The sequence below is a fragment of the Protopterus annectens genome, chromosome 4.part0 (genome assembly GCF_019279795.1).
Source record: "Protopterus annectens isolate FY-2018-M chromosome 4.part0, PAN1.0, whole genome shotgun sequence".
Taxonomy (NCBI): domain Eukaryota; kingdom Metazoa; phylum Chordata; order Ceratodontiformes; family Protopteridae; genus Protopterus; species Protopterus annectens.
Window position 1 is genome coordinate 1,114,288,085 of NC_056733.1, and position 24,207 is coordinate 1,114,312,291.

The following is a 24,207-nucleotide window of genomic DNA, read 5'->3' on the forward strand; positions in this document are numbered from 1 at the left end:
GGGAGTATGGCTATTAAAAATAAGATAGGATACATAGGACAGCCTTGGTGGACACCACAGTGTTGTTCATATACAACAGAATAATCTTCAATGACCTAAATTAAGTATTTTTTATTATAAGGTAAAGCTTATATTAGGTTGCTGATTTTAGATGAAAAATTGAAAACAAATAAAAAGCTTGAAAGCTTTGTATACATCAAGTGTGCAAAACATTGCATCAATATAGGCATCTTTATTGCTGTGAAATTTTAAATTGCATGAAAGATAAATGGCTTGTAATTGATGATGAATAGTTATCATTAATTTAAAGAGCAGGAAACCACATTGGTTAGGGTAAGTATAGTCAGTTGGATGCACCAGTAGATAATCATGTACTGTTCTATGGCTATAATCTTATAGTCAGCATTTAATACAAATTCTGCACCAGGGCTCCTTACAGTCAGGCCTGGGAAACAGATGCGTTTTCATTCATGTGTTCTGCGATATTCATTTAGGCATTTCCACCCTTTCCACTGATATCCAGAGTAATTCTGAAAATTCAGGAGTAGTCTCCAGAAATCATTGCAGTGACTCCAGTCTGGCCCAGTAAACATTGGTTTTCCCTTATGGAATTAATAAGGTCCAGTTAACACATGGTTCTTCACAGGTTGGATTGATTTGCACAAGACAAGGGGAGTTTGATACAATCCAGTTTCAAACAACTTCTGCTTATTCACTAAATGATTCAATATGGATACCTTTCAGGCACCTTTTTCATGAGGGAGTATAGCAGGTAATAAAGTAAGCAAGAAATCATGTTAATAGGAAATGTGTTAACCACTGGAAGAGATTTTCTTGCTGGTGCCTCACCTATTAAAGCTATATCCAGGACTGTTATTTGTGGCTCTCAAACATTTGTATTAATGTCCTGTGACCTGTTTATTCCTTTAGCAAAGGATATTTATCAGCTATTTTAGCAAGTGTGCTCACAGGTCCTCCTCTTACTTTCAGTCTTTGCCCTGGATGTTGAGCAAATAGATTTGTTCTGTTGAAATGTAAGGTCACGTCTTACACAGGTGACATTTAATTGGAATCTTTACTTTTCAAGGAAACTTTTTTTATCTACGTTTGAACCATTTGTTCATGCTGTTTTGATTCATTTTTGGTAGTCTTACTGTCATGCAGATGAAAAATAATTATCAGAGTTGCAACTATTCATGGTGGTTTAACCCTTTTTGGAATTCCATGCATATAGAGTTATCGGTATAAATAATCCCCCATTCATGCTCTCACTACTTTAGTGTACCTTGAATCTAACCATCATCTTCCATTATTCCTTTTGGAAATCTTTTGAAAGGGAAAAATTATTCCATATTCTTTGGTCATGCTTTTGCAACTCTAGTGTTTAATCATGTGAGTACAAAGGCTTTTAGGCGGATTGAACAGCTGTGGACTTCTAGTATACGACTAGAAAAAGAGAACCTGTCAATTCAGTCACCTGAAGAAGCACTTCTGTGTGTGAAAGCATGTGTTTTATTAAATGCTATATAATTTTTTTTTTACTGGAGTTAATTTGACTCAGATTTTGGTCCTTTGTACTGAAAGGAGGAGAGATGAGTGATGAATGACCATTTGGGACATGGTGGACACCAATAAAATTCCTGGTCTGACACATTTGGCATTAAGAAGATGGGGGGAAAACTAATGCTTCTGATGGTCTGTCCCTTAAAATCAGGGACAGGCAGGAAGAAGATGGAGATCTCAGTCATGAGAATGCAGACAAGGGTAAGTAAAATGTTGGGAATAGCTGTTTCAGGGAAGAGAAGCTAGAAGCTGCCCTATGGGAAGCAGCTCAGGATGTACTCAGTCTAGCAGGAAATGACCAGGTGAGTTACTGGGGGCAAATGTATGAGTAGAGGGAGGTTTTAAAAGGCTTCCTTGCTTTAGACCAAAAACTGAACATGGTGAAACCTCAATATTGGCTAGTGCAAGGAAGAGCAAAATAGGACTCTACTGGGTTTGAAGCCACACTATGCATTAAGAATAAAGCAAGGCTGAGTAACTATTTAAAATGCACTGGTAGAAGGAGGATTGCAGGGAAATCTGTCTGGCAACTAGGCATGCAATAAAATTGCAAAACATTTGGTTGGAAGTGTCTTCACATATAGTCCTACACCAGAGAAGTTACAGAATTTTTTTTCCAAAGCTAAGGGAAATATGAAGGGTTGCAACATTTTACTAAGTGATATTATTGACAAGTTAAGCCAAAGAGAGTTTGCTCTCACTAAAGGCCTGTTTCTACCGGGGCTGATCAACCTCCGCCTCTCCACAGGCTACATGCCCATAGAATGGTTCACAGCAACGGTTATTCCTCTCCACAAAGGAGGGGCCACAACTGACCCTGGTAACTATCACCCCATAAGCCTGACTACCCTAGTCTGCAAGGCTATGGAGCGCATCATCATGGAACTCATTAACAAAGACATTGGGAACCTCCACACACTTGACCCAACCCAGTTTGGCTTTATTAAGGGCAGATCATGCCTGCTAAACCTGGTTGACTTCTTCGAGACAGTCACCATGGCCATACACAAGGGAAAGGTGGTTCACACAGCCTACCTTGACCAAGCCAAGGCTTTCGACACCATTCCCCACTCAGGTATTACAGAAAAACTCACCAGCCTGAACATAAACCCCTATGTCAAGAGATGGGTTGCCAACTGGCTTACAGACAGGACTCACACGGTAAAAATTGCGGGTTCCAGGTCTGACTCTAAACCAGTCACAAGTGGTGTCCTGCAAGGCTCAGTCCTGGGACCCCTACTGTTCGGCATATACTTCTCAAAAGTACAGGCAAACACAGGAGGACTATGGCTAACCAAGTTCACCGATGACTGCAAACTGGGAGCCATAATTGACTCTCCGGCTGACACGGACATCCTCCAAAAGGGCCTTACTAAAATGGACACCTGGTGTCAAAGTCATGGCCTCAAGCTAAATGCCAAAAAAATGCATAGTCATCCCATTTGGGAAAAACAAAACACCCATGAATTTCCACATAGGTGGCAACCACCTTAATACAGAAGAGGTAATAAGAGATCTGGGGACCCAGGTAGATAATAATCTCTCCTTTGACAATCATATTGCCAAAGTAGTTAGGAAATCCTTCTATGTGACACATCTAATTACTAAAGGGTTCGCATCTAGAAATAAAGAGGTTATAGTGCCCCTCTACTAGTCACTCATTAGACCCATCATAGAGTACAATGCCCCATTTGGGATGTACCTCACAAGACATTTCCAACAGCTGGAAAGACCACAAAAGTACCTCACCAAGAGGATTACTGGCCTCAAACATATGTCCTATGCAGCCCGACTGAAAAAACTCCGGCTGTACTCAGTGGCATATCACTTCTCAGAGGTGATCTCTGCCTGACTTACAAAGCCATGTCCAAATCAGAATTGATGGACATGCTCCACCTAAAAAAATCCAAGTCACTGCGAGCCACGCGCTCTAGTTTGCTAAACCTTGCCACAACAATAAATAGAACATGCTGGAGGGATAGATTCCTGTCACAGAGTCTCCCCATGCTTTGGAACAAAATTCCAAATTACATCAGGCAGAGCCCCTCACTAACACTCTTCAAGAAAAACTTTGATGAGTGGATGGGTAACAGAAAATACACACCTGGGATCACTTCATTGGCTCTGCTCGACAGAGGATCAGTTAATTAATCAATGGGGCGGCGAAAGCAGACACACTCTGGCTAGGCTTATAAATGCCCTCAGGCAGATAGCCTAGTACCTACCTATGAACCTATAATAATGCAATGGGTCTATAGTTTGCTTGAACCATATCATTCCTCTTGGATTTCCTTATCATAATAACTTTTGACAGTGAAAATAATTGTTCCATTAATAAAGGCTCATAGTTCAGATAGGTAAATACTTTAGTCAAATACAAACTCAGTAGAGGACTAAATGCTTTATAAAACTCAAATTAATTTATCAGGGTCTAACACTTTATTAAAAGGCATGGAATTAATAATTTTAATACAATATCTGGTGTAAGGATAAAATATGGATATGTTTTGGGGCACAACTGCTAATGAAATCAAGGCTATAAGGTTTCAGGTTGCTAGACATTCCTTTATATATTTGTCAGTAATGTTCCAAAAAGGTATGAGATATTTCTTGAGAATCTAAAAATCAAGTAGCCTGACATCTTAATGGAATCGACTCTTATATTTTTTTCGGTCTGATGCTGAAGGTTATGAAAATATTGCCGTGTTAATTCAGCTTTAAAATAAATTTCCCATTGCTGATGTTCATCTTGATCTGCAAAGTTAATGAGAAATATTTATCATAGTTTGCTGACATAAGTGTTTCTAGTATAAACAACTGGTCCAGTCTTTGGAAAAATAAAAGTTGCAAAAGTCCAAAAATGTAACATTCAAATGCTACCCATGTGATGGTAATTGGTATGCTTGGCTTATTATTAATTGACCAGAATTCATGGATAGCTTTGGACATGTCAAGTTTAAATTCTACAAGCACTTTCCAATTAAATGCAGGTATTCATTTAAAAGGATTAGTATTGTGTAGTATTAGATTTAGAGATAAGGGTGACTAGTCAAAGAGATAATAGGGTAAAAACAATAATATCAGATATCAAGGGTAAAAAGATGGGAGAGACAAAAAGTAATCATGTCTGGTTAATGTCTTAAATATAAATGTGCATATCTTGGGGGTTGTACAGCTTTGTAGGGCTGGGAGGTGGCATAATAGTTAAGATATTTATCTTAAAAACAAGAGGTACAGGGTCTGATTCTCACTAAGACAAACTGCCTAGCCTTAAAATGGTCCACAAGGGCATCTAGCTTAGTACTTATCTATGAACCTCAAATAGTTGCTTTAGCTGATGATGAAATTCAGTGAGTTTGGCTGTGTTGCCTGCTATCTTCTTCTTGCATAATTGAACATTAAAGTCACCTGCTATGTAAATATTGAGGCAACCTAAAGATTGTATCCCAGTGATCAAATCCTTAAGGAAGGAGTCATAGCCAGTAAATGGGGCACATACTTGGCCCAAAAGAAAAATAGTGTTTTTGTAAAGAATTTTTGACAGCATTACTCTTTATTAGGAATCTAACATGGTATCTAAAAAGGGCACAATCTTTTGAAAGCAGGAGGACAGTAATGCCAGTTGACTTATCATTGTTTGAATTAAAAAAATTGAGAAAATTGTTTGCACTGAGTTAAATGAGTATGTTTTGCTTTTAATCAATACACTTCTCGAAGGCAAACAATTTCTAGAGTGTGTCTGTCATCAACGATATTTCAAATGCCACTGAAAGAACTGTGTAACAGCAAAAATAGAAGGGTTTCAATCGTGAACCCTCTTCACGATCAACCAATATGAATCATGCATTGCCTTGTACAAAGTAATCTCCCTTGCCTACTAGATGCTCCTCTTAAACTGTTTCAGTGAATTTCTGTGAGACAGCTCAGACTAGGACAACTGTAGTTGTTTTATAGATGCGTCTGGGAAGGTTGAACCATTTTAGAATGAGCTAATCCAGAAAGGGACAGTAAAATCTTGATCTTCCAGATGCCTTTCCAGTGATCAGGACAACCAAACGGCAGCCTGTCCACTTGAACTGCTTTGTTAAAAAAATACATTTCTTAATGATTCCCAACACTACAGTTTGCAATGCTCTACTTAATATTCTTACACAACCTTGTAAAAAACATCATCAGAGTATCTGTTTCACTCTTCTATGTTCCTGCTATTAAACTTTAATTGCTGCTTTTCTTTAGCCATTTCTTTCATTTCATGTTTCCTCGACACCCCTTTTCTTTTTGTCTCTGCCTAGCTATTCTCCTTGCCTCTATCTGCTCACTCACACATTAATCCCTTTCAGCTGAGACAGACATCTAGATATGTTGGAAAATTTAGCGAAGAGAATTAAGGCACGCTGCCATTCAGCTTTATCTTTTTCTCTTGGGTTTGATTCCCTTCGGCTCCACTTGCAAACTGTGCAATTCTAAGCAGGTCAGTTAAACAGGCAGTAGTTCTGGGTTGCCTCTGAAGACAGATGCTTATGCCTTCTAACCTTACATGTTTAAAAATGAATAAAATAAAACCGTTTCATATCATTAGTATTATACACGGTTCCCATTATGGTTGTGCTTAATTTTTATATAATAGTAGGTGCAACAGTTACTTCATTTAATTTGTTACCGCTGTTATAATTTTTATTATAGTTGCTGAAATTATTAGCCCTTCCAGGTATATGCTATCCCCTCTAGATATGTTTTACTGACTGACAGGTTATATTATCATAGTACTTTGTTTCACTTTATCACTGATCTGTATTTGCTTGTCTATTTCACTGCTAATAACCTTATATTAGTTGTTATGGGTATGTACTGGTGGACAAGGATTGTACACTCCAGCTTTAATTGTCCAATGTTCAACCTGTCGAAAAGTGAAGTTCCTTCATAGGAAATCACTGTCGGCAAGTTGTGCCAAAACTGATGCCCTTTTTGGGTGAGTTCCCAAGTTGGCATATATATATATATATATATATATATATATATATATATATATATGTATATATATATAAAACTTTTTGGTGGCAGATGCTTGCTTCCCACATCAGGAGATGCAGGGGGGCTTACTCCCTACAAAAAACACCTAAAATGTGTTTTTCAGCAGTTTTTTTCAGTGGATGCATTTCAGGGATTCTAATCCTTGATCGCATTTATCCACTCATAGTGAAAGCATTGTTAATATTTTGGGCTGTAAATACTGCTGTTTGTAATACAGAGCACTTGGGCAATGCATAGCTCTATATATTTCTTTATAATAGCTTAATACTTAATCTGCAATTCATTGTTCAGATTATCATTACTGTACCGTACTGAGGCATTCTTGACAATGGTCACTACTGGTATCCAATGCATTTACCTGGTCATCAGGATTAATTAAATAATTAAATATAAGATAGTAAGTTAAAATTTTCTTTTGACCTGTTTTGAAAGATCAGATATATGAGCTTTCTATTAATTTTTTTGCAGTGCTAGAACTACCATATAAGTCTGATAGCTTTTTCACTTCCTCACAGTGTACCTTATCTCCTTTTTATGATGCTGCCCAACATTTTGTCCACTATTTGGATTAAGCTGTGAGTGCATTAGTTTCTGAAGTCATCCTTAGGGACATTCCTATGTAATGGCATTATGTCAACTATTCTCTTTCTGGCCAGTGTCTCTCTAGTGGACAATAAAAATACTCAACGGTGTTTGTCCTTCCTCAGGAAACCAAATTCCTCTAGTTTAGTGAACCAACTTCAAATCCTTTTCTGTGTACACAGTATCCTGTTACCCTAATCTGCAGTTAGAAAACAGATTACAGGTTATGGAAAATGACCACATTTCCTCTCATAACCATAGAAGGGGAAACTGAAGCTGGACCTTGGGGAGCATGTTTATAGTAATTTTCCCCACCGTATGTCAGGTCTAGGAGCAATATTTATCCAACCCAGGATGTAGATTGTCCTTACTAAGATTATAATAGTAGCTACATGAGCAAGGTTGCTATTCAGCATAAATGTTTAACTTTCAGTGGGATAGCTGGTTACTTCCTGGCTTCTCTCCAAGGGGTGTTGTGTACCCATGACTTAAGAGAGGTTTTCGTGTACATCTGAGAGCTCAAATAATGTTGCACTGAAGAACAAAAAACACTACAAGGGCAAGGTAGTTTTTAAAAAAAGTAGCAGGGTGAATGACAGAAGATACTGCTTTTGGATTTCATGCAATTTGGTCAAGTTAAAGATAAAATAATTGCTAACCTTGTTTTCCTTCCTTCATTGAATGCTTTACCTCCAGACCCGAGGAGGCCCGCACAAGTACGGCTTAACGGGATGGCTACAAATACAAAGTGTGAAGGAAACAGATGAAGGAACCTACACATGTTATACAAAGAATAAATTTGGCACAGTATTTGCATCTGCCAAATTAACAGTTATCAAACAAGGTAAGAGATACAAATAATAAGCAACAGAGCTTGTAAGTGTGTGCATTGTGTTGGCACCATGCTACATGAAGAATTCCTTTAGCCAAAATAAATGTGTTGTCTCAGAATAATGGTTCATGAAGGGCACTTCATTATAAGAATGGTGCATTTATAGTAAAGGGGATGGGTCTACCTCAAAACATGCTTGCCTTCTTTTTCTGTGACTGTATCTAAGGACCTGTGCATGGTTTATCGCTAATCAGGCCACAATGTAGCAACTCCCAACTACCACTTAAGAAATGAAACTTTAATATTCTCCTTTTATTCAAAAACCAGATGGTCTCCAGCAGATGCTCTATTGAAACATAGATAAATGCAAAAAAAAAAAAGAAATGTCTAGACTTACTGGAAGGAGGAGAAAGTGACAGGCAAAGGTGAGAAGGATGGCTGAATATGTATCATACTTGCAAGGGATGTGGCAGCAGCATTGGTATCAAACTCTTTCCTCCATTGTTACATGGGATCAGGGTGTTGCATTAACAATGATCATGACCTACAGCTGATGTTCAAACCACTGGGTGGTATGCCAGTACTGAAAGGACTGAAAGGGATATAGTACAGTGCTACATTCTGAATTAACTGGACAGCAAGCAGAGAGTGGGGCAGTTCTAACAATAAATATGTTTAGGAATTTGCTAAAGAATTTTTAGGATACAGAACAGTATATTTTATTATGGTTTGGTCAAGAATGTGGAAAGAGACTAGAACTAAGAAACTAAAGTCTAAAAATCATGATGAACACCTTACAGTTGGAGAGTTATTTTAAATGTAACTAATGTAGTGTGTATATATATATATATATATATATATATATATATATATATATATATATAGGTTTATAGGTTCATAGGTAGGTACTAGGCTATCAGCCCTAGGGCCCATACAAGCCTAGCCAAAAAATGTACCCTGGCTTTTGCCACCCAAGAAAATTATTTTCCTGTGCCCCTGTCGAGCAGAGCCACAGAAGTGATCCCCGGGGTGAATTTCCCATTTCCCATCCAATCATCAAGATTTTTCTTGAAGAGTGCTAATGAGGAGCTCTGTTTGACATAGATAGGTAGTCTGTTCCAGAGTATGAGAGTCTCTGGGACAGGAATCTATCCCTCCAGCATGTTCTGTTTATTGTGATGACAAGGTTTAGGTCCCTAGAGCGTGTAGCTCGGAGGGATTGGGATTTCTTTAAGTGGAGCATGTCCAACAGCTCTGGGTTTGACATAGCTTTGTATGTTAGGCAGAGATCACCCCTGAGTAGGAGATATGCGATGGAGTAAAGCTGGAGTTTTTTGAGACGGTCTGCATAGGGCATCTGTTTGAGGCCAGTAATCCTCTTTGTGAGGTATTTCTGTGGTCTTTTCAGTTGTTGTAGATGTCTTGTGAGGTACATACCAAAAGGGGCGTTGTACTCTATAATGGGTCTAATGAGTGATAAGTAGAGGGGAACAATGACCTCTTTTTGTCTGGATGAGAATCCTTTTGTGATGAGATGAGCCACGTAGAAGGATTTCCTGACCACTGTGGCGATGTGATTATCAAAGGAGAGACTACTGTCCACCTGTGTCCCAAGGTCTCTTATCACATTTTTGGCATTAAGTAGACTACCAGCTATGTGGTAGTTCATGGGTACAGAGTTTTTATCAAAGGGGATGACAATACACTTTTTGGCATTGAGCTTCAGGCAATGGCTTTGACACCAGGTATCTGTCTCAGTGAGGCCCTTTTGTAGTTTGTCCACATCGTTAGGAGTTTCAATTATGGCTCCTAGTTTGCAGTCATCTGCAAACTTTGTTAGCCAAATACCTTTTGTGTTGGCCTGCACTTCAGAGAAGTAGATACCAAACAGGAGAGGACCCAGAATTGAACCCTGTGGTACTCCACTTGTCACTGGTCTGATGTCGGATTTGGAATCCGCTACTTTCACAGTGTGGGTTCTGTCCATGAGCCAGTTGGCAACCCATCCTGTGACATAGGGATTTATACCTAGTTTAGTGAGCTTATCTATAATTCCAGAGTGGGGGATGGTGTCGAAAGCCTTGGCGAGATCTAGATAAGCTGTGTGAACCATTTTACCCTCATCTATGGCTTTGGTGACTACTTCAAAGAAGTCAGTTTAGGAGACATGATCTGCCTTTTACAAATCCAAACTGGGTAGGGTCCAGAGTTTGGAGATTACCAATGTCTTTGTTTATGCGTTCCATGATGATACATTCCATGGCCTTGCAGACCAGGCTCGTCAGGCTAATGGGGTGGTAGTTCCCAGGGTCCGTCGTGGCTCCCCCTTTGTGGAGTGGGATAACCGTCACGGTGCACCATTCAGTGGGTACAAAGCCTGAGGTGAGGCTATGATTGAACATGGTACTTAGGTTCATTCTGCAGTTCATGTAGAACACAGCCTGGGATATTGTCAGGTCCCATGGATGCTGTGTTCTTGGCTTTGGAGAGTGTGTTTTTTACCTGTGCAGCCGTGATTATAGGAACTTTGCATTCTTCCGGTATAGAGATGGGCCCTCTAGGGGGTGAGAGGGGGGTAAAGTTAGCACTGAACCTATCTGCTAGGATGTTGGCAATATCAGTTGGTTCTGTATATTTAGTGTCATTGTGCTGTAACTCAGAGCAGATCTGAGTGTTGCCATTGAGATTCTTGACATAGCTAAAGAATGCTTTGTGGTTGCCTTTAGAGTCAGTGGCAATTTTGTTTTCGTAACTAACTTTGGAGGATTTTATGAGGGATCTCAGCTTCTTACTGAGGTTGACCAGGGAGCTCCTCCAGTCATGGGATTTTACTCTTTTTTGCAACAGTTTCTTTCTTCTGTTGTAGAGTTTGTTTATGGCAGAGGACCATCAGATTGACTTCCTTTTTTTGGAGAATAACATCTTGGTTCTATTAGGGATAGCATGATCCATGCACTCGTGTAAGTGCTTATAAAGTGCATTTGTGTAGGATTCGGCAGTCATACCTCTATTGTCCGTCTGCATGGGTGTCATGAAGTTTGCCACTTCTGTCTTAAGAAGTGTGAAGTTGGCTTTGGAGAAGTTTTTTACGATGGTTTCCCTAATTGGGGGTGGGGGTGGGATGTGAATATCTAGGCTGATTAGCTTGTGGTTGGATCTGACCAACGAGGAATTGACCTCTGGTGTGGAACACTGGTTTCCCATGTTGGTAATGACCAGGTCTAGGATATTTCTGCCCCTGGTGGGGGTGTGAATAAGTTGATCCAAGGTGTTGGAATTTATGAATTCTAGAAAACGTTGAGCAAAAGAGTTGGTACATGAGTAGTTTTCCCAGTTAATGGTGGGGTAGTTGAAATCGCCCATTATTAGGGTGTTGGGTTGTACCCTAATACTTTCCAGTGTATCAAGAAATGAGGAGTGTGAATCGTGGGGCATGGTGGGGGGTCTGTAGCAAGCTACAATTTGGATTGCGGTCTTGCCCAGAGTTAGTTGCACTTGGATAATCTCGGATGCATTATGCTGTGCAACTAGCCTGGAGATGTGGATATCCTTAATGAATATGGACACGCCTCCGCCTTTAGTGCTTCTTTCTGGGTTAGGTGGCCGAAAGGTGTGGTATGAATTGAAGCCTGGTAATGCAGGGGTGCTCTCTGAAGCTTTGAACCAGGTCTCTGTCACTGCACAGATGTTAATGTTCTCCATTTTAAGGAGTGCCTCGAGTGAGTGCATTTTGAGGTTTATACTTCTAGCATTGAGTAGCATTACCCACAGATTTTGCTTGCTTGTACCTGTTACGGTGGTGAATTTGTCATTTGAACCTTGCCTAAAAAAGGCACTATAGGGGTGGCAAGAGCCTTAGCCAGTATCCGGAATCCTAAGGGCGGCAGGTGCAGGCCATCTCTGGCAAAGCATCGTGGACTGTCGATCATGTCGTCCCAGGCAGACAAATACTGGATCCCCTTAGAATGACACCAGAAGCTTAGCCAATTGTTGAAGTCAATAATTTTGTCCTTGTACTGTGGTATCATTCTGGGTGATGGCAGGATGCTACTCAGGGTTAGGGTCATACCTGCCTGGGATACAAGATCGGAGAGCTCCTCCATGTCTCTTGTCATGTAGTCCAGGGAGGTACGTCTCAGGTCATTCACACCAACATGGACAATGACAGTGTCATATTTGTACTTATTGTGGAGTGACCTGAGTGCATGCGTTATGTGGCGGATCCTGGCACCTGACAGGCAGCTGACAGTAACTTTCTCCTTGTTTAGTCTAGTGAGTGGAACATCAGTGTGCCTGACTATAGAGTCACCTATGACTAGAGTGTTGGGTACGTTGTTATGCCTTATGGGCTGTGGTTGAGTGGCACACTGAGTTTGTGGGCTATGTGTCATTTGGGTTGTGTTGGGGGGTGGAGTTTGCTTGCGTTTATGCTTTGGATGTCCCTGATGCTTGGGCAGGTTTTTATTGAGAGCCTCCGAATGTAGGTGTGTGTTTTGTGTTTCTATGTGTGTGTTTTGGTGGTGTAGGTTTTGAGGGACTATGTGATGAGTGTGGTGTGGTGCAAGTGTTTACCTTATCCTCTTGACTGTCTAGTCCAGTCTTGGGTGAAGAGAGCTTTGTTTCCAGTTTGGCTATATAAGTGCATCTCTCACAGGTTGTAGTGTTGGGTGGTAGGAGGAGAGGGTTGTCTGTGTACATGAGGCAATTGCTGCATTGCCCCAAAATGCCCAGATTCATCAGGTAGACAGGAGAAATCACTGGGAGCTGACCCTTAGACATGCCTGGATAAGTGCTTATTTATTAAGTACTAAAAACTGCTTTCCACTAGACAAGTGAGGAAAGTTGAGTGCTGTAGTAATTTGCAGCTTATGTAGTGCTTACAATGAGTTCTGAACAAGTGCTGAGTTCAAAGAAACAGATCTGAGTGCTGAAACTAGAAAATTGGCTAGTTATAAGAAACAAAACTAAGCTAGAAGGCTTCCCTCCAACACAGAAGGGCTTGAGGGGTCAGAAGCCTAAAAACAGTCTAGACCACTTAACAGGAAAGGCAGGAAACAAGCTTAAAATTTATCAATGTGTGTGTGTGTGTGTGTGTGTGTGTGTGTGTGTGTGTGTGTGTGTGTGTGTGTGTGTATATATATATATATATATAGATATATATATATATATATACATATATGTATATATATATATATATATATATATATATATATATATATATGTATATATATACCAAAAAACCTTGGTGCGTGATAATAAATGTGCTTGGAGAACCTCGTACACACCTCAAAAAGACTCCAGCACCAACGTATCAAATAAAAAGAAACAAAGCAGTGAAGCAAAAGGATTTATTCAAACAGCAGTCTACCAAACAGACCAGTTTCACCACATGGTGTCATTAGTGTGACACACTGATGACGCCATGCGGCGAAACCTGTCTGTCTGGTAGAAATAAATCCTTTCGCTTCACTGCTTCGTTTCTTTTTATTTGGTTCGTTGGTGCTGGAGTCTTTTTGAGGTGTGTACCAGGTTCTCCAGGCACATTTGGTATCGTGCACTAAGGTTTTTTGGTTTATATATATATATATATATATATATATATATATATATATATATATATATATATATATATATATATGGCTCTAGTTCATATGAGTGAAAGCCCATGTGAATGAATCCAAAATTACCGAGACGACTTTGCCAAAACTTCATAAGACTGGAAATTTAAAATGCCAAGTCCTATTTAAAAAAACAACATCCACTCTATCTTACTTCCACACTACGTATTTCTAAGAAAAATGCACCTCGCAAACCGCTTTGTATTGAAGTACATGTAGCCTCATTCAAACACAACAGAAATGTCCTTCTCATGGTAAGAAAAACAAGCAATTAATTTTTATGCTTTCTTTTATGCAGGAGGGCAATACCACTGCACCTCCATGTGGGGGGTTCTGCCCCCCACACCCCCATAAATTAAATATACCAACTCCAAGACTGCACTATTTTGAGGGAAAAGGGATTTTTTTAAATCTACTGTATAGTGCTGCAACTGACTACACATCATTAATTTATTTTTGTTTAAATGGGACTCGGCATTTTAAATTTCCGATCTTATGAAGTCATCTCGGTAATTTTGGATTTGTTCATATGAGCTTTTGCTCATATGAAATAGACTCATATGGATACAGGTATAAATTCAAATATAAATATAGATGGCGGCACAGTGGTTTAGTGGATAGCATTGTTTCCTCACAGCAAGAGGTTCCCTGGTTCGATTCTTAGCTGGGGTACCTTCTGTGTGGAGTCTGTATGTCATCCCTGTGTTTACATGGGTTTCCACTCACATTCCAAAGACATGCGGTAGGTTGATTGGACACTCTAAATTGGCCATAGGTGTAAGTGTGTGGTATGGAAAAACTACTGTGGTAGAGCTAGCCACCCCGGCAGTGTAAACCCTGGCTCTAGACGATTGTCACTGTTGAAGTGACACCCCCACCCCATGTGCAAAAAAGGGATTATGGATGAATTACTGCTATTTGTTTAGTCATAGCAGGCATTAAGTGCATCCCAGCATTTTTGGTAATTTACTTCTGTGGAGAAAGTGATTGAAGTATCTTACAGCTGAACTTCAGCAATTTGACTGTAATTTAATTCAGGATTGTTCCTCTTTCTCCACTACTTTGCGACTGTGGAGTTAATATATTTATTTTTTAGGGGGAGAGGGGACCAAAATCTCCAATGTAAAAAACAAAATTGTGAAAAGATTTTAGTGATCATAAATGAAACGCATTTGTTTACACTTGCAATCACTTGGTATTAATGCTATTTAGATTAGATGACAGCAATTGCCATTGAACTTTTTCATCATGTTTATTGTCATTAAAAGTTCGTCAGTTATTAAAAGAAATATAATTATATATATATATATATATATATATATATATATATATATATATATATATATATATATATATATATATAGAGTAAAATGATTGGAAGTTTACATTTATTTCCATTTAGAAGTGTATGGTACAATATGACCTATCATTTCATTTGAAGAATATAACAGTGAAAACTGTTGAAGGCATCTTAAAATATATAACCAGTTATAAGTGCAGCTGCCACTCAGGCAGATCTCTGCTATCTCCCTGATGTCCTATGTGTGTTCATTTTCTGAAATCATGCGGAGATGCATTCTACTGACAAGTAGAATGCTGTCAGTGGCAGGCAGCATTTCCTGTTTCTGTGAGTTTTATTTTATCTTGCATGCAAATATAAGTGCAGTGCTGTAATTGGCTTTTTATGGCTTTAATCACCACCAGACTGAATCTGTTAAGAGGAATAGTCTATGCAGAGGTGAAAGTCAGTGATATGAAAATGGTTCAGGCATGAGTTTACAGTTTCTAAATGGGTGTCTTAAACCGTACAGAGAATGACATGAAGCGGATGCCTTCCAGATTTCATGGGATATTTGAACATCTGTACTTAGTTTTATATGCTTAAGCTCGAGTGCATAAATAAACTTGAATTTAAAGTGGTGATGGTAACACTAGCATGACACACAGGGTTAGTAAAATACTTATCCAAATCTTGATTGCTTAAAGTGCTTGGGGGAGAGAACCAGGCCTGTCTGTCCTCTTCTGCACAGTACAATATTCATTTCTGGCAGGGAAAGCTCTAGAAACTTTGAACTTCAAAGTTTTTTCTGTGATTTGAGAGGCTCGCTGTAATAGATAGTATATGAAAATATGTGCTTTAGTAATTTCAGAAGAAGTGCATTGTATGACTTTCAGAAGCTTTTGAAAGATGTCATCCTACATACAATCTAATTTGTCACTTTAAAGCAGAGAATCAAGCTAGAAACTGCCAGTATCCTTTATCATGCAGGTCTGGGTTTAATTCCCTTAATCAGCACTTACCTAGTCTATAACTCTCAGCAAGTTAATCAATCAAACAATGCTCCTGAGTCACCCCTAAAAATATACACTTGTACCTTTTAGGTTTACCTGATTAACAAGTAAATATTAATATGTGAGTTTAACAGAGTAGTAGATACAGTCAAATAGGGCAGACAGTTGACTCCATTATACTATTAAACGTCATCTGGTAGGGCTGATTACCCTCCATAAAAAGTAAATGTAACATTAATGTAAACATTCCTAAAGCACACTCTGAAAAACATGCAGCTTTGTCTCCATATAGTCGAAATATGTGTAAGTATTTTGTATATGTAAGTGCAGATTTAACTAAATTAGATAGGTTTTTTTTTTGTTGTTCTTTTTTTTTTGTTTTTGTTTTTACAAGTATGTGTAAAAATGTAAAAAGAGGTTTAGAAGTTTTAGCTTCCTTTTTGCAGAACTTGATTTGGCAATGCTGTTTCTGCCACCCAGCTTGCAGATACCCTCTGACAAACCATAAGCAAAATCCCATACCACTTCCTTGCAAGCTATAGTTCTCCCTCTGTTTCCCAAGAAACCCCATAGCATGTGTTTAAGATTAGTGGAAACACTCACCATACAACCCAGTGCCATATTCATGGGCGACTTGAATTATCTCTTTAGTAACTATGAATCACATATAACACCAAACATGCTGACACAGAGATTCTATTTTTTTAAATACAAACTCCCTGGGCCAGATTGCCATTATGGCGACAAGGGGCTCAATACAGCTGCACAGTGCACACTACTAGTGTAATATCCATTCTGATAAGGTCAGACCAGAAAACAGGCACTTTTGAAGTAAAAATAAAACTTGGGACACAGTTAACCATGGCATATTCATGAACTACTCTAAGGCTAACTTCCTGCTATTAAGTGATAGCCTGGCATAGTTTCAGGACCCATAAACCCTGAGAATACTGATGCCTATGCAGAACTGCTCACAGAAACCCTATACATGCATGTTAATAGCTGCATAGAGGCAGCTGTACCCACCAGGAATAAGTACAGCACTAACTCAAGGCCCCCTGGTGAAATCACAATATCAGTGGGCTGTATAACAGAAGGAAGAAACGTATGGCAAAAATTAGGGGATGTAGCACCCAGCAAGATAAAAGTTCTCACAATAATCTAAACATACCACTCAGTGGACAAATGACATCTACCAAATACAAATTTGAGATAAGTTTGACCACCCAGGCCAAGAACAACCACAAAGCATTCTGTATCTATGTCCTAAATCTCAAAATCAGTACACAGTTGTGTGCAGAGCTCATTGTTAATTGAGCCACATATACTGAGCCAGAGGATATAGCAAACCTACTGGCAGACAAATTCAGATCTAACTTTACCCCTCTCTTCCCCTCAACCTCCTCTCAGGAAATACCATCAAATATAACTCTCCTCTTCTTCTAAGACCAAGAACAGCGCATCGATGAGCCCATACAATATCTCAGGATGCCTTCTAAACAGTATGAAACATGGCCTATCAGGCCATCTGGAATTACTGTTTCACCATAGCCTCTAAACTGATTTATATAGACTGTATTTTATAAGGGTTCCTATTAAATCAGTGAACGCATAAAATAGCAAACGCTGTTTAATCGACCCATTTTATTCGAAATGGTAAAATCTCGAAAGTAAGGAACAGCGATTTTTTTTTCCAGGGAAAAAAAATCACTTGTCCATTTTCAGGACTTTGTCATTTCAACCACTGTGGTGCGATTTCAGAGTTGGTATATTTAAGTTGGGGGTTGTGGAGGCAAAGCCCCCCCTCCACACACTTTATTTTATAGGTTTTTTTGTTTTTTTTTTTTTGTTTTTTTAAAGGAGCAACAAATTTTTTTTCCCTGGGAAAAAAAAAATCACTGTTCCGTGTGGTCGGCATTATGGTGTTTCGACATATTTGGGTCGATTATACAGCATTCACTAAGTTAAGCATTTGCTGATATAATATAGACCCTTTTATAAGGCATATATCATAAACAGAAGTAGGTTAAAAAAATAAAAAAAATACAGCTGGGGGTACAATTCTCAGGATAAAAACTGCCCAGTCCTGGTTGGCGCACTGGATCCAGGACTGAAAAATGACAGTGTAGAATTCTCCAGACATGGAAACATTCCTACAATGGGGTTAGGCCAGACTCGTGGAGAGGATGGCCCCTATGCTGTAGAAGGAAATAGTAGTCCACAAAAAAAACCCACAAAAAATGGCCAAAAAACAGCTGTAAGGATGATAGAGTGGACTATTAAGGATAAGAAAGAAATTATGTATTGTTATTATTATGCAAGAAGCCCAGAATTTAAGGATAGAAGAAATTCAAAAAGACTAAGAGAGAAATTAAAGAAAAGAAAAATACTTGCACAAGAAAAACTGTCAGTAACTTAAAATGTAAATTTATGTTCATTAATACAACACTTCTTCTTCTTTCAGCTTTTCCCGGTTAGGGGTCGCCACAGTGGAACTCCAGTCTGCTAATGATTGGCAGTAGATTTCTATGGTGCTGCGCTGCCAGCCCAACCTTCAACGAAGGCACGCCCATTCACGAATGTCTTTCGTACGCCACTCAACCGCGTGGAGGACATGCAGACTCCACACAGAAGGCGCTCCAGCTGAGAATCGAACGGGAGAACCTCTGGCGACAACGCTACCGCTGCACCACCGCGGCTACAAATTCATGAAAAACATTATATAGACTACAAATCCCTGGGCCTTTTGAAAAAAGAAGCGACTGAGGAAGTGCAGGAATATAAACAACTAATCCAAGAGATTTTTGAAAGCTATAAAAAGAAGCATGGGCAACAGAAAGAAAGAGAGACCTGATATGGTATAATATCTATGCAAAGGCGAAAGCCAAACTAAACAATACAAAAAGTCAGCTTCAAAGATATTTGAAGAGAAATACTGGCAAAGGCACCCAAATATGGAAAATTTCACAATACAAAAAAAAATAAGATCACAAAGGAGGAATGTACAACAGAAGATTAGTAAAGTAGGTTCATAGGTTCACAGGTAAGTACTAGGCTATCTGCCCAAGGGCAAATGTAAGCCTAGCCAGAATGTGTTGGCTTTCACCACCTCCTTAGATTAGTTCCATGTGCCTTCGTCCAGCGGAGCCATTAGTTGCCTGTGCCTCTGTCCAGCAGAGCCACTGCAGTGATCCCTGGGGTAAATTTTCTGTTTCCCATCCACTCGTCAAGGTTTCTCTTGAAGAGTGTTAGTGAGGGGCTCTGCCTAATGTAGATTGGAATCCTGTTCCAAAGCATGGGGAGTCTCTGGGACAGGAATCCCTCCAGCAAGTCCTATTTAACGTTGTGGTGAGGTTTAGATCCCTAGAGCATGTGGCTCTCGGGGATTTGTTTTTTTTAGGTGGAGCATGTCCATCAATTCTGGGTTGGACATGGCCTTGTATGTCAGGCAGAGATTACCACTGAGTAAGTGGTGCAACCACATACAGCTGGAGTTTCTTCAGTCGGGCTGCATAGGGCATCTGTTTGAGGCCAGTAATCCTCTTGGTGAGGTACTTCTGTGGTCTTTCTAGCTGTTGCAGGTGTCTTGTAAAGTACATCCCAAATGGGGCATTGTACTCTATGATGGGTCTGATGAGTGATGAGTAGAGGGGCACAATAACCTCTTTTGTTCTAGATGCAAACCCTTTTATGATTAGGTGGGCCACATAGAAGAACCACCTTGGCAATATGATTATCAAAGGAGATATTACTATCTACTTGGGTCCTCAGATCCCTTATTGCATTTTCTGTATTTAGGGGACTACCACGTATGTGGTATTTCACGGGTACTTTGTTTTTTCCAAAGGGGATGACTATGCATTTTTTGGCATTTAGCTTGAGGCCATGATTTTGACACCAGGTATCTGTCTCAGTGAGACCCTTCTGAAGGATGTCTGTATCAGCCAGAGAGTCATTTATGGCTCCCAGTTTGCAGTCGTCTGCAAACTTGGTCAGCCATAGTCCTCCTGTGCTTGCCTGTAGCTCTGAGAAGTATATACCAAACAGGGGGGGTCCCAGGACTGAGCCCTGGGGGACGCCACTTGTAACTGGTTTAGAGTCAGACCTAGAGCCTGCAATTCTCACCATGTGGGTTCTATCCGTGAGCCAATTGGCAACCCATCTCATGACGTAGAGGTTTATGTTCAGGCTGGGGAGCTTGTCTATAATACCAGAATGAGGAATGGTGTTGAAAGCCTTTGCAAGGTCTAGGTAGGCTGTGTGGACCTCCTTTCCCTTGTCTAAAGTCTCAAATAAGTCCACTAGGTGTAGGAGGCATGGTCTGCCCTTAACAAAGCCAAACTGGGTAGGGTCCAATGTTTGAAGGTTCCCAATGTCTCTGTTAAAGAGTTCCATGATGATGTGCTCCATAACCTTGCAGACCAGGCAAGTCAGGTTTATAGGGTGATAGTTCCTGGGGTCCATTGTGGCTCCACCTTTGTGGAGCAGGATAACTGTTGCTGTGCGCCACTCTATGGGTACATAGCCTGTAGAGAGGCTGAGTTTGAACAGTGTGTTTAGGTGAGGGGTTAGTTCATTTTGGAGTTCATGCAAGACACAGCCTGGGACACCGTCCAGTCCCATTTTGGCTTTGGATAGGGCTGTTTTAACCCATGTGTCAGTGATTGCCGAGGCTCTACATTCTTCTGGTATGGTTATGGGCCCTTTAGGGGGTGAGAGGGGGGGTGAAGTTTGCACTAAACCTGTCTGCCAGAATGTTGGCAATATCAGTTGGTTCAGTGTATTTTGTGCCATTCTGCACTAACAGTTAGGGTCTTGACATAGCTAAAGAACGCTTTGTGGTTATCTTTGGAGTCCTTGGCAATGTTTCTTTCGAAGCTAGCCTTGGATGATTTTATGAGGTATCGTAGTTTCTTGCTGATACTGATCAGGGATGTCTTTCCTTCTTGGGATTTTACTCTTTTCTGTACTAGTTTCCTCCTTCTATTGTATAGTTTCTTTATGGCAGGGGTCCACCAGACTGGTTTCCTTTCTTGGAGGAGTGACTCTTGGTTTTGCTTGGAATAGCATGATACATGCATTCTTGCAGGTGTTCATAGAGTGCCTTTGTAAGGGATTCAGCAGCTTGGACAGCATTGTCCTTTAGCATGGTGGCTGTGATCCTTTCCACCTTGCTCTTAAGTAACGTGAAATTTGCTTTTGAAAAGTTTTTCACAGTGGTTTCCTTGATTGGGGGTGGGGGCGGAATGTGGATATCCAGAGTGATGTGTCTATGGTCTGATCTAACCAGCGAGGGAGTTGACCTCCGGTGTAGAGCACCAGTTACCCATGTTGGTGATGACCAGGTCCAATATGTTGTCACTTCTGGTGAGGGTGTTGACCAATTGATCCAGGGCATTTGAGGTTATAAATTCTAGGAAGCGTTGGTCAAGGGAGTTAGTACTTGAGTAGTTCTCCCAGTTAATGTTTGGGTAATTGAAATCACCTAATATTAGGGCATTTGGTAGGACCTTCATATTTTCCAGTGTCTCCAGAAATGTGGAATAGGGGTCCTGGGTCATGGTGGGTGATCTGTAGCAAGCTACAATTTGAATTGCAGTTTTGCCCGTTGTTAGTTGCACATGGATGATCTCTGAGGCATTGTGCTGTGCCACTAACCTGGAGGTGTGGTTATCCTGTTTTTTGTTCAAATATTTTATTAAATTTAAACACATGAAATATTACAAACATTTTAATGTGCATTTTGAGTATATAACTATATACAATATTTACAGTTGGCCTAGTATTCATCATATTTTACAAAGAAAGAGAAATGAAGAAGTACAATTACCAATTTACATTCAGAGTCTTTAGATAACATTCAGTCACATTTATGAAGGGTGAGCTGATTTAAGAGTTTCTATTAAATCAAGAACTTTAGTCCAAGGATTAACAGACCATTTTCTAGGATGAATTCTTATTTCCTTAACTTTTATTTCTGTGAGGACTGATTCTTCCAGTAGTAGTAAAAACTCTTAAAAGGTTGGCGATGCAGTTGATTTCCATTTCCTGGTTACACATTTTCTGGCTACTGCTAGAATGGTCAAAAGAAGATACAAATTGTTTCTTCTCACAGAATTTGTTGCATTTACATTCAATAGCATTAGGGATTTGGATAATATAAATTTGTCTGAAAATAGAGCTTGACAAAAATTACCTATGTCAGACCAATAATTATTAATTTTATTACAGGTATAAACAAAGTGTTCCCAATCAGCTGGGCATTCCATAGAACATCTCCAACACACAGTAGTGATAGATGACTGGATTTTTGCAACTTTATTAGGAGTATAAAAAGCTCTGTGTAGAAATTTCCATGTGAATATTTTCCATTTTTATAGATTAGATGTTAATTTCACAGAATATAGTAGACTGGATTTGACTTCTGGAGTTAAATTTAATATTTACCTTAAGATCTACAGACCAAAATCTCATAACTGTCATCAAACACAAGAATGAAGCAGGCAAAGCTCTCTTTGCTTGTACAATAGCTAAATTTTGGAATTCACTCCCAAAGCACAAAACTTCTACCAGCTGTCTCACTATTCAAGAAACTACTTAACACCCACTACTCTACCAATTGGCTGTGCCCTTGTGACCCCCCCCAGATTAACTCACTTTCCTTTCAGTACTGCTATGATTCCGCAGAACCTTCACCACTTATCTATTAACTACTTCATTCTTAACAAACAAGGTTTTTAAATTAGTTATTTTTCCAGACAATGTTATTCAGAAGGTTTTTTGTTATACTTCACCTATGTAAAAATGTTAAATAGGTTCCAGTATGATTATATGGGAATGTACTATTGTTTTTGTTCTTGTTTATGTTTTATATGTGGAGCTTTTCTCCTTGGGCATCCGCTGAAAATGGACCTGCTTCCAGTCGGACTTTCCTGGTCATCAAATGTAAAATAAAATAAATAAAAATAAATAAAATAAATAAATAAAAATTTGACCCTTATCCATAAATTTCCAAAATTTTTGTTTGAGTATAGTTTTATAGTTTATTATAATTCTATAAAGATTGGAAATTAGGTTGGGCCAGTTCAAATAATTATATATCAGGTTTTGAACATGAAAAATCATCTTCGGTTTAGTTTTAAAGGAAGAGTTATCAATTATTCTACAAAGGTCTTGAGCATGAGAAAGAATGCTGTTTAAAATAATCCAATCAGAGTCAGAGATATTATGTAATTTTTTATATCATGTACCTATAATACTCTTAATTCTTTAATACAATTTTGCCAACAAATGAATTGTTTTGATTCCCAGTCTTTAAAGACATTTTTATGAATTCTGTTGGTATAGTGTTTAGTAATTCTAAAGGGTATTATTGTATCCCACCAAAGTTTTATGTCTAAATTTGAGTTTATAAATGTTCTGATATTGTTATAAATATGATTTATTATGTTTACTTTAGTAGGTTTTGTTATATTATATTGTATATTAATGGCAAATATATACCAAAAATCAACATTTTGAAAAATTTACTAAGAGATTACTAGCTAATTTGTTTTCACTCAAGAAGAAGATTGTGTGGAGAGATTTCCATGCAGATGAGAAATTCAAAACTAACCAATTTATAGCCAGTTTGAGGATGGAAGCTTTAATATATGAATCAAGATCTGGAAAATATATTCCCCTTTTTCCCCAAGATCTAATGTGATGATAATGTGCAATTCTATTTCTCTTTGGAAACCATAACAAATTTAATAACGTTTTTTAAAGTCATTTAATATTGTTTTATTTGGAGGTATAGGAATGGCTTGGATAATATAATTTATATTTGGAAGTAAGGTCATTTTTATTAACTGTAGTCTGTCTTCAAAATTTAAAAATAATTTGTTCCATTTTTCTATTAGTGATTTTATATTAGATAAAATGTTTGTATAATTTGTGATTACAGTTGTATTTATGTTATCACATATGGTTTCTCCTAAGTAATTTATGGATAATACTAATGTACATATTATATGATTTGGATTGAAATTGCTGTTTTGTTTGCTATTTAATATCATATATCTGGATTTTTATTACTTATTTTTAAACCCGAATTAGTGTAGAATTTAGTAATTTGTAAATTTAATTCTTTAAGAGATTCTTTAAAACTCCTAAGGTTAGGAGGAGATCTTCTGTGAAAATCATGAATTTAGAGTTGAATTGTCCATGGATGTTAATACCAGAAATTGTTGATGATTGACGGATAATAATTGCAAATATTTCTATGGCTAAGGCAAATATAATAGGAGA

At 38.8% G+C, this 24,207-nt stretch overlaps 1 protein-coding gene across 1 annotated transcript in view; it reads left to right on the top strand.

Moving 5' to 3' along the window:
• Window positions 1–24,207, top strand: part of LOC122799793 (kazal-type serine protease inhibitor domain-containing protein 1-like) — a 213,349-nt gene that overhangs the window by 116,236 nt on the left and 72,906 nt on the right. The window contains exon 3 of the mRNA XM_044069091.1: window positions 7,873–8,020. Within this exon, the coding sequence (XP_043925026.1) occupies window positions 7,873–8,020 (148 nt within the window). The remainder of the gene's footprint in view (window positions 1–7,872; window positions 8,021–24,207) is intronic.